The 18,023-nt window shown below is 41.6% G+C and overlaps 1 protein-coding gene across 1 annotated transcript; it reads left to right on the plus strand.

The window, feature by feature from the left end:
- On the plus strand, positions 1-5,449 carry efemp2a (EGF containing fibulin extracellular matrix protein 2a). The gene is made up of 10 exons (XM_070913239.1): positions 1-102; positions 755-803; positions 958-1,143; positions 1,674-1,796; positions 1,970-2,086; positions 2,972-3,091; positions 3,245-3,364; positions 3,531-3,657; positions 4,112-4,307; positions 5,276-5,449. Exons 1-10 carry the CDS (start codon positions 1-3, stop codon positions 5,447-5,449), a joined length of 1,314 nt encoding a protein of 437 aa, XP_070769340.1.
- The last annotated feature ends 12,574 nt before the right edge of the window (positions 5,450-18,023 follow it).

The raw sequence follows: 18,023 nt of genomic DNA on the forward strand, positions 1-18,023 counted from the left end.
ATGCAGGGTGCTTGTGTGTCAATCTTGTGCGTGTGCATATGTGTGTCTGTGCTCCTCCGCAGTGCTATTTCACAGCCACCTTCAGAAAGTGACACCTACACGGTAAGGATGGACAAATCTCTCTCCCTCCTCTTTCCCTCTCTTTCTTTTTCTTTGCATCTTCTCTTCCTTTCTTCCACATTATACATCACATCTCTCAGTTGAAAAGACTTATTCTTTGTGTTGAACTGTTGGCCTCAAATCCTCTCTCCTCTTTCTTAGCTCTGGTTCTTATGTCCTCATCTTCTTCTTGTTTAATATTCCACAGAAGTTTTCCCTTTCCAACATTTTATAGTAGTCATAGCTGGGGGGTAATTTTAGTTTTAATTCCATGTTTCTTTAGGCCTCACTTTTTCCTTCCACGCAGCTCACAGCAATATATTTTGTTTCCAGAATGATAATGACCCTTTTTCCAAACAGCGGCCTTGAATGCTTTGTTTTTGAAGTGACATTTGGCTTAGGGAGAGCAGTTTAAAATGTCACAAATCCTTTAACAGCAGCAGACTTCTTGTCTTTTTGGCCCAGCAGTCCTACATGAATACAGAGGAAACAAGTTTCTCTATCCTCTGCTTCTTTTTTTTTTTAATGTCCCAGTACTGGGGATTTATTATGTATTATGAATATATTATGCAACTACTTGGCTCAGAGGGACTGTTCACATCTTTCTTTCCATCATTTTCTCACACTCTCTTCCTGTCTCTGCTGCGCTTTGTAGGAATGCACAGATGGGTATCACTGGGACCCTCAGACTGAGCACTGCAAAGGTAAAGCTCTCTTTTACCTGCCTTTATTCCATCTCACCACTTACATACAGTAACATTTTTGATCATCCTGTTGCTCTTTACACTTCTGTCCTTTTGATTTGTTCCTAACAAGTATGTTTAATGCCTAAACGTCTGTCTCTGCGTCTCCCACCAGACATAAACGAGTGTGACACCATTCCAGATGCCTGCAAAGGGGAAATGAAGTGCTTCAACCACTATGGAGGGTACCTGTGCCTTCCCCGCTCTGCATCAGTCATCCCAGCCCCAGAGCCCGTTATCACGCCCACCGTGACCAACCCCTGCCCTCTGGGCTACGAGCCGCAGGGAGACAGCTGTGTGGGTGGGTGTCTGGTTTGTAGGTCTGGGGGTTGGAGGTGGACAGGTGGCCGCAGGATGAGTGATCATTAAGCATGTTTGTATGTGTGTGATTGTGTAAATTTATTGTCGGCGGCCACAGATTGCGAGGGACAGGTGGTCGTAGCAGGTGTTAGGACTGGAGGCAGCATGTTGGTGCAAGTTGTGTGGGTGTGAGTGAGTATGAGTCCACGGGGGGCAGACAGACAGCGTAGGAATTTGGAAGATTTCACACGAGAACAGCTGCTGTGTTTTAAGAACCGGACTTGTAGCGAGAAACCTACTCGTGCTGGAGGACGGTGAGGTGTTCATCTGGCCTGCGTGAGACAGCAAACATGATTCAACATGATGTGATATTTTCAGCTGTCGGGTGCAAATGAGGGGAACAAAGTCGCCATCGTCTACCCTCCAACAGTCACACTGTATCTTCCTGTCATGCTGAATGATGCAGTGTTTGCTCACAATAACCACATTCTTACATTGTGTGTCCTTGTTTCACTTCACCCACAAACACAGACGTCGATGAGTGTGAGCGAGACGAGCATGACTGCCAGCCCAGCCAGCAGTGTATCAACTCTCTGGGTGCCTTCACCTGTCAGTGTCCGGATGGTTACCGCAAGGTTGGCACAGAGTGCATTGGTGAGATAATCTGAATTTATCCTTTATCTGGCGTAACTAAGCAGGCTTAAATATGGCAACTCAGAAAAGTGTTTTGTTACATGGCCCAGGGTGAAGTTAGTCATAGCAAGAGTGACCTTAATAACCTGCAGGAATGTGAACATCCCTCTTCTGACTCCATTTCTCTCTCACAGACATCGATGAGTGCAGGTACAGGTACTGCCAGCATCGCTGTGTCAATGTCCCCGGTTCCTTCTCATGTCAATGTGAACCTGGTTTCCAGCTGGCAGGAAACAACCGATCTTGCATTGGTGAGTGACACCCTCTGCAACTGATTATGTGACTCAACTGTCACAGCCGCCCTCTCTGAAATCAGGCTCCAATCAACTTCAAACTTTCAGAGATCTTATTCAGGCTTTTTTGTTGAGTGCCTGACGAAAATTTAAATGTGGAAAATGTGGTTTCAAATCTTAAAGGGGAACTCTACCGATTTTACAAATCTGTCTGTAACCCTAATGCATATGAAAAAAGTTGTAGAAAGGCTTTTGTGGCTCCAGAGGGCGTGAAATCTGATAAATCTGATGTCACTTGAGTCAGTGTCGGTTGGAGCTGAAGACTACACGTTTGAAAAAGGAAAATAAAATCTGAGCTTACCAGACCTCTGTAGCCCACTCCTCATCTCTGCTTGAGGCTAGCAGCTTGAGGATACATTAGCACCTACTAGCATAACCGAACCGAATCTCAGTGAAATAAAACAGATGATATCTTTTTTTTTATGCTGCATTGATTTTGATCCTTTTTGAGTCCACACATGTTACAGTAGTGCAGTGCTGAATCAGTACAGTATACTTTTAGGCATTTCTCCACAACATTAAATATTCATGACTACATAGGAAAAAGTTTAACGCTCAAAAACTTAAAAGTTTTAAGTTTGATCACATTTGATTGACAGTTGTTTGGCAACATTAGCAACAATCCCACAACTGTCCCAAAACTGTTTGAACTTTGGCAGAAAATAAATTGTGTGTCCATGTTGGACCCCATCACTCACTGTAACAAGCTGATTGAGAAAATGTGTTTTGCCTTTAAATTCATTCTGACTTCGGCCTCCAGTTCAAGTTCAGTTCAGATGCAGCAACTGTAAACGTTTTTTTGGATGTGTGTTACACTGTAAAATCTACCTTCCCTCCTTTCAGATGTGAATGAATGTGATATGGGCGCTCCCTGCTCTCAGAGGTGCTACAACACGTACGGCACCTTCCTTTGTCGCTGTGAGCAGGGCTATGAGCTGGGGCCTGATGGCTTTGCATGTAACGGTAAGACACCCACTCTATTGGTCGGTCTGAAGGATTAATATGAGTGAGAGTACAAAGTTGGCAGTTTCTGTGATGCCAGTCTGCTCTGTTTTCTGTTCCTGTTCTACCTTTAATTTTGAACGATTAATAAAACCTGAACTTGTAACTTCACAGACATCGATGAGTGCAGCTACTCCAGTTACCTGTGCCAGCACCAGTGTGTCAACCAACCAGGGAAGTTCTCCTGTGTGTGCCCAGAGGGATACCAGCTGCAAGGCACCAGACTATGCCAGGGTAAGCACACCCACCTCCACTTCCTCCCAAAACTAACACCTACCTCTCTGTGCTCTCAGAGTCACAAATGCTGCACTGAGTCAATACTTATTCACTCTTTGACAGCAGCTCTATTTTTGTCCTGTTCCTGTTCGATCGAACATCATGAGCTGTTTTTGTTCTGCAGATATAAACGAATGTGAAACTGGTGAACATCAGTGTACCGACACGCAGACCTGCGTTAACATCCACGGACGATACCAGTGTGTGGACGTAAACCGGTGCCAAGACCCTTATGTACAGGTGCCTGACAAGTGAGTGACACCTCATGAAAGCTTGTGTATGTTCATACACAAACACACTCACACACCTTTTCCCAATTACCAAAGTATGTGCTGGCCAACAGCTCAGAATATAATCAGCCCCTGTATTGAGTATGGCTCAAACCGCAAGATTACCCCAATTACTTTTTCCACATATGAGTCCAACTTGCAGCCTTTTCTTTTGAGCATGGCCCAGTGCAATAAGAAAACTATTACAGTTGTGAACAAGTGTTGGATTGGTAACAGGTGTGGGGCACCATTAACATATCCCAGATAATTTGGTAATATAAATTGTGTTTTAGAAAAACTACTGGCTACTGTTCAATATTTGTTTAGATTTTAGGAGTCATATTACTCCCTCTGCTGGCTGATTCATGAACTACTGATATTACTACAATTCCCTTTGCACTTATTGTACTCAAAGAGGTCTTACTTCTCTGTCCAGCCGCTGTGTGTGTCCTGTCAACAAGCCCGTCTGTCGAGATCTGCCTTTCTCTATCGTCCACCGCTACATGAGCATCACCTCGGAGCGCTCCATCCCCTCCGACATCTTCCAGATTCAGGCCACCAACGTCTCTCCGGGGGCTTACAACACCTTCCGCATCCGCTCCGGTGACGACAACTCAGACTTCTACATCAGGGTGAGAACAGTCATAGAGCATGGAGAGGAGGATGGTTGTTTGTTGAAGCTACCTATGCATATGGTGTCATATGATGGTGCTTCCTTCCTGATTAGACCTACTTGAAATGTCACCCGCTGCATTTTATTCATTCAGTGCATCTTAACAAATTAATTCCTGATATAATGGCCTTTTTTATTTTTCTAAACAGGAACCTCAGAGGATATAGTCAGCCATCTTTATATGGTTTAGGTCATAAACTATGCTTTCAATTCGTCTCGATTTCCTATTTTTGAAAACAAGAGTCATCACGGTCCCACTAACTGTCTTTAAGCTTTTTGCTTGGATAGAAAACTGAGAATCTGTTCTTCATCTTAAAACATGAGTACAAAACTTAAAGCCCTTTGAAGTCATTAGACCTCTTCTCAGGAGTGCGTGCATGTACAGGCTGTTTGATTAACTGTCCCTTACTGTCCTGTTAATGTCATAGCACCTGTTAGGGTGTGACAACAAATTCTTATTAAGCAGAGTCTTGTTAAAGGAATAGTTCAACATTTTTGGAAATACACTTATTGGCTTTTTGCCGAGTTAGATGAGAAGATCGATACCACTCTCATATTTGTATGGTAAATATGAAGCTACTGCCAGTTTAGCTTAGTTTAGCACAAAGACCTGAGGTTTCAGTTTTACTGGGGTTTATGTGCAGGACTAGAAAATAGTAAGTATAAAAACCACAACAATATAATAAAATGTGTTTATTTATAAATGAGCTTTAGAGGTGCTGGTAGGTGGATTTTTGTTACGTTTGAGCAGAGCCAAGCTAGCTGTATGAACATATATGTACATTAATCTCCTCATCTAACTCTGGGCAAGAAAGTGAATAAGCATATTTCCCAAAACTATTCCTTTATGTGAAAACACCTGTGTGAGTCCTTTAAAAACCTCATGTCACTCACACACTCATTTATATTTGTTTTTGTCTTCTCCAGCAAATCAATAATATCAGCGCCATGCTGGTGCTGGCTCGCGCCGTGTCGGGGCCCAGAGAGTACACGTTGGACCTGGAGATGGTGTCAGTTAACCCTCTGCTCAGCTACCAGGGCAATTACCAGACCAGCTCCGCCCTCAGACTCTCCATCTACGTCGGGCCGTACACCTTTTAAAGAAGAAGAAGAAGAAGAGGAAGAGTGGAGGGACACATAGAAAGAGAGAGAGAGCTGGGGAGAAACACAGATGCAAAAAAAAGCGGGAAGTGAAGCTGTAAAACTAAAGTGGTCGATGCCATTCAACCAGTCACTGTGATGTTACACTCTTAGCTTTTTGTACGTAGTCGTCCAAAGAAAGCCACACACTTCTGTCGGCCCACCATATTATGTGTAAGAATATACATACAGTAGATAAACGGATAAATAACAGCCTTAGAATAATTAGTCCAAATGTGTTCCCTTGTGTTTAGTGTTTTCCTGTTTCTTAGGATATCATGTTTGTTATTTGTTACTTAACACCTATCTGACAGCACCATTCTGTGGTCAATGTGTATAAAAAGGGATTTTACTCTGAAGGTTTCTTTTCTTCACATCTGTTCAGGGTGATAACAAATCTGTGTGACATATTTTCCATCTGCCTTCAGGTGGAGTGATTCACGCCCGGCGTCACTAGATTAATCTGTTTTCACCAGTTTACATCCTTATCTCCGGTTCCGTTCTGTTTGTCACTTTATTCTTGTCGGTCCTTTTTGCTGTTGACAGACGTGATTCAGTAACCACTCAGATCAGACCTCAGCATCCACGCTCCGCCCTCCACTGTTCATTCCTATGTTCAGGCTCTCCATCACTTTTTGTAGGTTTGTCACATTGCTGATTGTGTTGTACTTGTTTATTTGTTTTGCTTTTTGTCTCAGATTTAAACCCAAATAAAACAATATACCTTTAAGTCTCTGAGTCACTGTGAAAATCACAGCAATTTCATTCTTATAAGCCTTTTTATTCTGCAGCATCCATCCCTCTGAAACCTCTAATGCTCTTTAGAGACTAGAAATTTAGTTTGCAACTTTTCTGGTGTTTGATCAATCAATTCAGTCATTTTTCAAGCAAAAATGCGAAACACTGGCCGCTGGTCCCAGCTTCTCCAGTGTGAGGATTTGCTGCTTTTCTCTGTTTTATATGATCATAAACTGAATATCTTTGGGTTTTAGACTGTTGATCACCATATACTTACATATATATGTATACATATGTATTTACATGCATATATACACTGTATATATATGGCCTGCTCAGTTGTCCAACCACCATCTCTGTTTATCTACTTCCTCCAGTGAATCATTGCCCATTTTTACTAAAGAAAGAAGAAAGTGGTTTCAATATGAAGTCGTGTGTGAGAGTAAGAGTGCCGTCAAGTCTATCTGTGTTTCGTTGAGTTGGGCCCACGACACGAGAAGGCTCAGCAGCGTGTTCCAGCGTCCCAGAACCACCCCCCTCTTTACCTGCACCCACACACACTCAACACAGCCCTCTGCAGCAAAACACATTTGCTTCTTTCTGTATCATCATCAGCTCACAACAACCAGCCGACAGCTAACATCATCATGATTTCCGTCACTGCAGCCTGGACTCTCTCAGCTAAACATACAAGGCAGAGGGACCACTGCTCCATTTTGATTTCTCTCTTCTTCACTAATAATCTAAAAATGGAATTGAATCTTGCATCAATTTCATAACATCCTTAAATTAGAGAGGAAATGCAGCAAATGTCTGCGGTTTAAATTAAACAAGGCTGAAGCTCTGCAGCCTTCTGTTCTATTTTTTACTGTCACAGCACTTCACTTTTGTAATAAGTGATTCTCCTGACCCAGAAAAAAAAACTATGGAAAAAGAGAGAGAGAGGGAGAAAAGAGAGAGGGGAAAGCCCTTATTTTACAGTCCACTGCTGTTTGCTCCGCCCAGTCCTACACACAAACACACACAAACACACCACACACACCTCCCATCTGTCCTCACTAGGGGGTGATGACTCACACACAGCCCTGTTTTTATGTAATCAGATCAGACGGCGCTCGGCCACCAGGGGGCAGCAGATCACACAGATCCCCTCTCACAGCAGTAGTCCAGGAATAGCAACAACCTGAGGAGAGAGTGTTGGTTTTATAACCTAATTGACCAGCGAGCCTACAATTTCTCCCGTTTTCCATGAACTCATACACCTGTGGGAGGAAAAAGTGATGGCAACTTTGTCTACTTTTCTCAAATAGTGTACAATTCAACGACTACAGCATACAGCGCTGAAATATGTTGAAGCACAGACTTTTTCTTGCATAACTTGGCATCTTGTGACGACAGAGAACAAATATGACCGAGCCTGGCGATGGTGTTAAAGAGTGCAGTAGGGTAGGAGGTGTGTGTGTGTGTGTGTGTGTGTGTGTGTGTGTGTGTGTGTGTGCTCACATTATGGGAGAGTGGCGATCCTCTAGCATTTCCTGTTGGTATTCAGACAGAAAGAAAACCTCAATGAAACAGGATCACACTGTCATGGATCGATGACTGAGTGAGCCTACCGGACACAGGCCCAGGGGCTCAGGGGGCCCAAACCGACCATGAAGAAACACAAACCGACCACGAAGAGACGCAAATCGACCACAAAGAGATGTAAAATGAAAAGAGACACAAAGCAACCGCAGAGATGCACAGAGACGCAAGAAAAATGCAAAAGCTACCACAGAGAGACAAAATTACAAAAAACTACAGAGAGCAATGCAAAATGACCACAATGAGACGTAAAAGACCACCAAGAAATGCAAAACTACTAAAAATAGATGCAAAATGACAAAAGATTGACGCAAAAACAACCACAAAGAGATGCAAAATTATTTTAAAAAGATGCTAAACGACCACAAAGAGGTGCAAAACAACTACAAAGAGACGCACAATGACTAAAAATAGACGCAAAACAACCAGAATGGGACACAAAATGACTAAAAATAGACGCAAAATTACTAAAAATAAACACAAGACAACTAGAAAGAGACACAAAATGTTTTGTGTATGTATATAGGAGGGGTGGGGGGGCCTTTTACGTGTCTGTGCCCAGGTGCCCATTGTTTCATAATGTGTCCATGGACGCTGTATTAGCACAGAGAAGAGACAGAGTGTGTGTGTGTGTGTGTGTGTGTGTGAGTGTGTGTGCGCGTGTGTGTGCGAAGTAATGTAACTGGAGGATTCAAATAAAGCATTTAAAATGTGAGCATTTGTATTGTAGGTCTGTGTTTGCACCCAATATCTGCATGCTTCTGCTTGTATCTGTGCCAGTATTTCTGTTTGTGTGTGTGCAGGGTGTGGGTGTTTACATAGGAGAGCATGTGTTTGAGAGTGGCATTGCCCACACAGACGAGTGGGAGGAGTGTTTGGGGTGGCAGAGGGGAGTGCTGGAGCTCCTGGGCCTCTTTTTTTTTTTTTTTGGCACCTTCGCTGGAGTATGATCTCATTTCTGGGCAAGCCGTGCCCTGTAGGCCGCAGTGGGGGACGGCGTGGGACCGGAAGTGGAGAAACTAAGGCCCATGCAGGGCAGAGTGCACCAGTACGATGGAACAAACATGGCGGACAGAAGAAACACCTTTCCATATTATACAATCCTGTTTGAGACATGCTGCCATGATGGACGAACAATCTGTTCCCCAGGTCTAACGCTTTGATCTCCACCTATTGCATTACAAAAAGCTCTCGATGCTTCCCCCCTCCACTGCACCACAATGCAGGTATTATGTTTATGAATGAAAGAGCGAGGTGGAGTGTCATTTCCCTCCACCCACACACCCCGAGCACCCAGATTAGTTAATTAACTAAAAGAACGGGCAGTGGAATCTGTAGAACATCAAAAACAGGCTGCACAATACAAAGAGGGCTGCGTGATTAGGGAGTGTAAATTAGTGAGGGCATGAGGCTCTCTCCTATGGATATTTGCATGCAGTGTATAGATATATGGGGCGGGGGGTGGGGGGTGGGGGGGTTGGGGGCATTACACAATATCACACAAACAATCCCATCAGTGACTGATTTAAAAAACAACCGACACCCATGATACATCTGAGTTTATATTCAATGCCTGCTGGATTTTACAGACACATTATTACACACAATTTGTGTACCAAATAAGTGCAACTGTGTTTTTCCAGGAAAACATAATATAAAAAGAGCAGAAAAAGGTAGACTGACTCCCTCTCACTACATGAAACATACAGACAGTCTGCCTTGAATAAAATTGTTATATTGGTTGTAAATCAAATTTTTACTGGCTGTTTACTGGCTGGATTGTTAATAGTTACACATTTAGTCATGAAAGCCTTTTGGACAGTGATTCCCAGCCAGTGGTACTTGTGCCACCAAGGTAAGGAAAAGATAGCAGAGTAGATCAGCTCATAAGAAAAGGTATATGTCCACATATTTGTGTTTGAGAGGGAAATAAACACAAATTAAACAAAAACAAAAATTGGTGCGGGGTTGATCTTTAGTTTATTTAGTGTCCCAATAAGCAACAGACTACCAGCTACAATCGACTAACTGAACAGGCTGCACAATACAGAGAATCACCAAAGTTATTACAGTTCGTCCTGAGGGGAACATGAATGTGTGAACTAAATTTCATGTTAATCCAGCCAAGTAGTTGTTGAGATATTTCAGTCTGTACCAACAAACCGACTTCACTTTCAGAGGTAAAGAAACAGGAGGCGTTGACATTTAAAGGACTCAAATGTCTAACAGGATGAATATATTTCCAAACATAATGAGCTTTGATTGGATTTTCTATTAGTTAGAAATAAATCCAGTGGGATTTTCTTCCTCTTATTTTTAATATTTGTCAGACCAGAAGTGACCTCCACATGCATCACACAGGGGGCTTACATGTTCTCTAAATTGTCCTCCTGTAATACAACAGGAGTCATTTCTTGTTAGCTCTGGAAATAATTAGCTTATCAGTCTGGTCCAATTACAGGTTCAATTGCTGGGCATGTTCATTACCTCGGGTCAGCGTAATCTACTACGAACACTCTGGGAATTTAGTGCAGGGTATCGCAGCGAACAGGATGTTGGGTCACATGTCAGTGATTAACAACAGTGTAATTAAAGTTATGACTGTGCAGGTGTCTGAGAGGATGACTGCACATGCAACATGTATTCTGGCACTTGAACAACATCTTTATTTATCTTTGTCATTCAAACAAACAAAACTTCAGCTGACATACTGGATTACATGAGAGCCTTGGAGAGATTTATATAAGGCTCTAAGCTAGACCTTACCCATGCCTACTCTACCTTCAGTTTCTTTACTCATTGCGTAAATGTGGTAACCAAGAAACGACAACGTGTTGCTATGGGTGTGTGTGGGTGTATAGCGGCAAAAGGGACCTATGCTGAAAAGACATTCAACCCTGAGAAAAATAACAGCAGTGAAAAACTCAAAAGTATGTGAACGGCAGGGAGCAGAAGCTGCACAGGAATTTTGTGAATCACCCAAAACACAAACTGATTGTGAAACAGATATTTGGGCTGTGACTTTTAGCTGAAAAAAAAAAAAGTTGAATTCAGATGAAACAAAAAAAACCCAGCTCACTACAGATTCACCAGGCAGTCTGCAGAAAACAGTGACAGCGTCAATCCGTGCAAAATAAACACCGTGGTCACGTCTTCATAAAGAGTCCGTCTGAGGAGGAGACACCTGCAGGCAGTGATGGATGAAGTACTCACAGCATTTACTTAAGTAAAAGCACTAATACAACGATGTAAAAATACTTACAAGTAAAAGTCCTGCATTCAATATATTATCTTTTGTTTGGGTTCCTGGAGACCTCTGGGCCTCTTTAACAGCTCAAAAAACATACTTTTAAATGATTTTATCACCATGTTTTCTTTATAAAAACACAAGTTTAGTTAAATATCATGTCAAGCTAGTTTCATTTCTTATATCCTTCTGCTGTATTTATGTGTATAAGTAGTGAAACATTATTTTTTACAACCTATAACTGTTCTATAATAACGTTTTGAGTGATTATCACTAAATATTTGTACATGTTTAAAGTGCACCTGTATCATTATTCTTGTGTTTTTGGGTTCCTGGCAGCTTTATACTTTGTTAAACTGACAAAATGAGACACCATGCATGTGGGGTAAGGACAGCTTATGAAGGTGCTAAACAAGGACAAAAAGGAAAGCATGGAAAGTCAAAATGAACCTGGAGGGTTAAACATGATTTTGAAGTGATGACATGTTTCAGTTGTGTTTGTGTTTGTGGTCTCAGAGACTGCAGCTGTAAATGAATAAATATTCATGGGACCTAAGTATTACCAGCAAATTCTATCATTGTTTAAATATCAAATGTACTTTTTGCATGTACTCATTCATCATAATATAGCGTTATTATCACTGGTGTATAAATATGTAAAATGTTATATCTAGTTAAAATTGAGCTCATTTAAACAACTTTATATACTATATGTGTCACAATATATCATATTTAATAACCTGATCATATGTTCTGTCTGTAAACTGTAACTACAGCTGTCAGATGAATGTAGTGGAGTAAACAGTAAAATATTTCCCTCTGAAATGTAGTAGCACAAATTAGAAATACTCAAGTAAATTAGTAGTACTATAGAGTACTATAGAGTAGATGTATTTAGTTAAATTCCACCACATCTGCCCAATAACTCTTTCTTATTACAGGCGTTTCTAATTTAGTGTTTTGTTAACAAACCAATATGATAATAACATCCAATAAAAAGCTGCTTTCCTCAAAAAAGGTTCATCTATAACCTGTTACCTGATTTCCACCTCGTTGACACCGTACAGGTCTTGTTTGTGTATTAATGTATTTTTGGCGCACTATAGATAGAAAACAGGCCTCAATGGGAAGAAAAACGAATGAGCCACAGCTGACAAGTAATTGACCCCCTTCCATTCATGAATCAGCCTGGAATGAATGAATCAGTAAATTGCTCGGGACAGCAGACAACAGAGAAGGGCAGAACAAAATGAAGTAAACTGTAATGTGAGGGGGGTGTCGCATGATCGCCACCAAAATGGTCGGGTCAAGAGAGATGTATTTTGAGCGAGGACGGCGAAGGAAAAGAGGACAAAATGGACCGAGTCTAAGAAAAGAACAAGGTACAAACGTGGTTTATTGGCTGATGTGAAGCCCATTCAGCACATCTGTTCCTCCCTCGCTCTCATCAGCCCACTCTCTGCTTTTATTATGCAACACCTTGCTCTATCTGCTCCATCTTCAACATATGTCAAGATGACATACATTAAAATCATTAACATTAAGCTAACACTGAATGTAAAATGTACCCACATATCAGGTCCATCGTCTTTTGTCTTTTTGCCTGATTTGATCTGCGCTTGACCTTTTGTCTGAAAATGAGGCTGCGAGTTAATCGAGGGGAGCGAGACAAACGGGGAGAGAAACAGAGAGAGGAAAGGTAGAGAGGGAGTCTCAATGAAAGATCTGCTGCTAGGAGGTCTCTCATGATGTAACGCATCTACATCACGTCACCATGGCAACCCCGCATCAGCACCAACTTACTGTGGGGAGAAAGAGTCAGTGTCTGTGCTATGGTATGCCACAGTACAGTACTAAAAAAAAAGACATATGGGTACAAATGACTAGACTAAATTTTATACATAATAATAAATATTAAATGTTAAATAAATACTTTCCAAAATAAAACAGGTTTTTCTTGTATTTAAATGAAAGTGATGCATGTTTTAGCTTTAAAAACTGCACGTTAAATGTATTCTGATCTTTATCCTTGAGCACAGACACATGTCTAATCTCATGCAGTATAATAAAGCCTCTCGTGGCGGACTCCTTCATCAATAGAAATATCTTGGCTATTTACCGAGTTATTGTCCCCATGTTCTCCTGTGAGTCTAATATAATCCAGGGACCTTGAGGACACAGAGAACTCGGAGCACAACTAAAGAGCTCTAGTGAAAAACTTCTGCCCCCTGTTCTGTGCCCTGGCTGCTAAAAATAAACTAGATATTGAAAAGCGAAGAGAAAAGGTACAAGGCTACTGGCTCACAAAGCCAAACCGAGAGAGAAGGAGGAGGTAGGGAGTGATGGATAAAGGCGGGAGGTGAGTAGCAGGAGCGTGGATGGAGCGGTGTGCGTGGGTGTTTCTATGTATGTTTCATATTCACAGGTTGCATCTGTCTGTCGACGGATCTGACAGGCTTCAAATCAGACAGAAGGTGTTGGTGTGTGAACTGAGCAGCAGATAACATGCACGTTCAAATATCACTAGAACATTGTATTGCAATGTCATTACACATGTGAACATTTGCTCCGGCTGAATTGTTCTTATTTTGTCTCCATCCACAGTCTTATTTCACAGTTGCTGCCATTAAAATGTTATTTTGTGAGTCCTTGTGATACTGCTGATATATTTAGAGACACAATTTGAGATCCAAACTTATGAATCTTACATTCTCTATACCATTCATCCTGTTCTTGGGCCATGAGGGGGCTGGAGACTGTCCCAGCATGCATTGGGTAAGGATTCATTTATATACAATGTAGATATACAATGTTTATTTTTCATGGTTACCTTGAGTCTTTGCTTTTCAAAAATTATTTGAATAAGATAAAAATTGAAATCAATGTTTGGTTGAACTGGTTTCAAGTAGACATTTCTTCGTTTTAAGGGGTCACAGGTCAAAAAGTTTGGGAACCACTGACCTACAGTTACATACTAACCCTAACTCAGATGTCTCCAGAGTGTGGGAGGACCCACCCAGAGGTCCACCTGCTGTTTAAGTTTTAAAAAGTTCATAATGATTTTGGCCTCCGTCAAGACATAAAGACAGACAAGCCGGGACATCTCGGTGGTCAAGGGGTCTTAGACGTGTACCACGAAACCACAAATGGATCTTTGTTGCATGTCATCCTCATTTCTCTCCTTCCTCCTCCTTTCATATCCGTTTATCTACTGCACACTATGAGAAATAAAGACAAAATGCCCCCCAACAGAGAATAAAAACCAACAAAAAAAGACAGAGAAGCTAAATAGCAACTGTTATCATAAAATACTGTAAATCTTTTTATAATATTAAAGTACATCAACTTTTAGTCCTTATCTGTATTGCACACTGTACTTGATTTTGTGGTATTAATATTGTTATTTGCTCTGATTTTTCTACTTGTAGCCCTGTGATGTAATCATGTAAAAGTACAACACAGCAACAGATATTTTTATACATAAAAGGTCTTCAAGGGGTCGTGGTGACCTTCTAGTTAAAACTCAGTATTCCTGGTTCAGATGCAGCCTCTTTTTATCCCCATGTTTACTGTCTCTATCTGCTTTGTCGCTATCCAATAAAGACAAAATGTCAAATATATACATAAATATATATACATATAAAAATTGAAATCTTCTACATTTGTAATTTTTACATGACCAAATCCTAATTTTGATAATGTTTGGGTTGTCTATTGAAATCTCCATATTCATTTGTTTGTTTGTTTGTTTGTTTATTTAAGGAACAATCTAGATAACCATAGTTACAATGTGACAGATGTAAAGTGCAGTTTATTGGACGTCTAATTGAAACAAAGTTGCAGCCTCTGACCCTGATTAGCCTTAAATTCAGGATAGAAACAGCAGAACAGACTGTGTAGATGTGTATATGCTTGACTTTATTTGTGTATGTATTGCACATGACCATGTATGCATTCACATATAGCTGTGTGTATTTGTAAGTATATATACGCAGTATCGAGCCGTACTTGTATGCGATAATCTTCTCATTTGCGCTTTCAGTACATGATTATTCAGATTTTACACACTAATGTCCATCTTTCAGCTCCCCAGTCGCCCCCCTTCTACATCTCTGCGTCCCTAAATTTAAAAATCTTTTTTCCTCAACTCTCCTCTTTAGTCCACATCCTCTCTCTCTCTCGCTCCCGCTTCGATGCAGGAGTGGGAGGTGTTGCTAGGCGACAGATTAGCTCCTTCCTTTCAAGAAGCAGAGCGCAGACCTTGACTCTCTGGGTGTAAAAATAAACAGAAAAAAAGAAAAGACAGTCTTAGAGGGAAAAAAGGACAAGTATCTTTCACCTCTGGCATGAGAACCACACTTTTTGTTTACCCTGAAATTACCCCCCCCCCCGCCCCCCTGTTTTACCTCCTCATCTCCTGCACTCTTCACCCTGAAGTGCTCCAAAAATAATTCACTTATTTATAGCCCCCATTTACATTTGAGATAAACACAATCTATCGCTCATCATCGGTAAAAGTGTTGACATTTTATCCGTAATAAACCTTCATCATACTATGATGGAGCTGCCGCACAGACCGATGATCTATCCTCTCTGTTCCCTGTGATGTGATGACTAAGGATGTGGAGGAACATGCTGCTCGTCCCTCATCCGCAGTTTCAGTCTGCCAACGACCGAAGCTGTGAAAGTCACACCTGTTGGCGACTGCTACTGAAAAATGAGTGTGTGTGTGTGTGTGTGTGTGTGTGTGTGTGTGCGTGTGTGTACAGAAAGATCCAGAATACTCCTGCGCTTTTTTGTACATCTGCTCAGTGTGTGTGTGTGTGTGTGTGTGTGTGTGTGTGTGTGAAAGTGACAGAGAGTAAGTGTCAGTGAATGAGTGTGTAATTGTGTGAATAACTGAGTACATAAGAGGGGGCCAATGAGAGATTAAATGAGTGAGTGAAATGTGATTTGAGAGGTCGAGCAAGGTAATGTACGAGTGAAAAAGTGAATGTATGAATAACAGAGAAAGTGAGCGATTGTGTGACAAATCTGAGTAAGCAGGGGAAGTTACGAGTGAGCGACTGAACCACTGAGCAAATTAAGTGAGCGGGTGAAATGTGCTCGAGTGAGTAATTTAAATGGCCGACCGTGAGAGGGAGAGCACGTTCATATGTGCGTGAGTGACTGAATCCGAGTGAATGAACGAGAAAGTAAACACACGGATGAGAGAGCGAGTGAAACAGTGTGATAGTGTGAGAAATCTGTGAATCAGTGAACGTCTAAGAGCGACATAATAATGAACGAGTGAGTGAAAAAGTAAATGTATGGATAACAGAGAAAGTGGGTGATTGTGTGAGTGAGCGAACGAGTGAAAGAGTGAATGTGCGGATAAGAGAAAGTGAGGCGTCAGCGAGTGAAAGATCAACTGTGAGCAAAAGTGCACGATTGAGTAAGCGAGTGAATCTGACTGAATGATAAAAAGTGCAGGTGTGAGTGAGGGAGTGAGTGGGTGGGTTGTATATATACTTTGTGTTTGGCGCTAATTAGCAAAAGTTAGCATGCTGACACGCTAAGATAGTGAGCATGGCAAACATTATACCTGCTAAATGTCAGCATGTTAGCAAAGCACGGCCTAACAGAGCCGTTAGCATGTAGACTCTCATCCATTACTGACCGCTCGCTCACCAGACTAATGAAACACATTAATTGCACCCCGTCTGTCTGAAATTTCTTCATAAATTACATTTGAAAACAACCAAACCAGACGTGCCTCTGTGAATGAGTGAACTTGTGACAAAGCGAGGGAGTTATCGAGTGAAAAAAGTAATCAGTGAGTGGACAAATTAGTGAGTGAATGAGCGAGTGCCTGACTTAATGTGTGTGGATGAAGAGTAAAGAGGGTTGTAAGACTAAATGAGCCTCCACATGAATATTGAGACAAACAGGAGTTTATGGGACAAAGACGGACCGCTAATTGGATTCATTTGAGTCCATTTGCTGTCAGGGAGACGAGACACTCATCCCGCCGACCCCTCGCTCTTCACCCATCCGCCTCTCCACAGCCATGTTCTTCTCCGCCACCCACCTATGATACCAACACAACCCCGTCACATAATGCCAGGGATTATCATGACAACCCCAACAATGGCAGCGCTTGAGACAAGAGAGTGTGTGGGACACTGGGACTGCTTAAGTACCTACGAGACTGCTGAGTGGAAAAAAACAAACAACTTTGAGTGTTTTTGTTCTGGGGGCTCCTGCATAAAGATGTGTGCTATTTTTTGCCCAGAGAAAGTCTGCCGGCGCAATCTCAGAAAACACTACATCTTGAAGAAAGTGATGTGTGCTTAGTCACAAATCCACTGAAAATGAGATTCACATGTGCAGCAGCAGACTCAGAGCAGTGTGCTATTCAAACAACAGGGAATCAGTTTCTCCTACTTCACCCTAAAAACCATCAATCTGCTTGAAGATGCTCATATTATTTATTAGGTTAGAGTGCAGGGGAATGCTGTTATGTTATTCAATGAATCACTGTGCATAGTATGAAAGAAAAGAGATTAGAGTCTGCAGTTAAATCACAACAAAACTGAAGTTTTTGTGTTATATTATGTCCCAAATGAGACAGCTGAAGTCTTACAGCACTTTCTAACTCGAAGTTGCTTTCCAGAGACGTGGAGTCTGCAGCCATGCTAGCTGCTCTATGAGGCTGTACTCAGGCAGAGTTGAGCGAAATGCTAAACAGATATAATGTTTAGCGTGTTAGCATACTAACATTTGATAATTAGCACTTAACACAAAGTACAACTGAGGGTGATAGGAATGCCATTAGTTTTGCAGGATTTTTTTGCATAAAGTATTGGGCAAATCAAAAGTTTGATGAGGGCACTGGATGAAAACTCAGGAGATCACCAAAGTTATTACAGTTCATCTCGAGGAAGACACGAATGTCTGCACCAAATTCCACAGTAATCCATCCGA

Source organism: Enoplosus armatus, chromosome 10 (assembly GCF_043641665.1).
Source record: "Enoplosus armatus isolate fEnoArm2 chromosome 10, fEnoArm2.hap1, whole genome shotgun sequence".
Taxonomy (NCBI): domain Eukaryota; kingdom Metazoa; phylum Chordata; class Actinopteri; order Centrarchiformes; family Enoplosidae; genus Enoplosus; species Enoplosus armatus.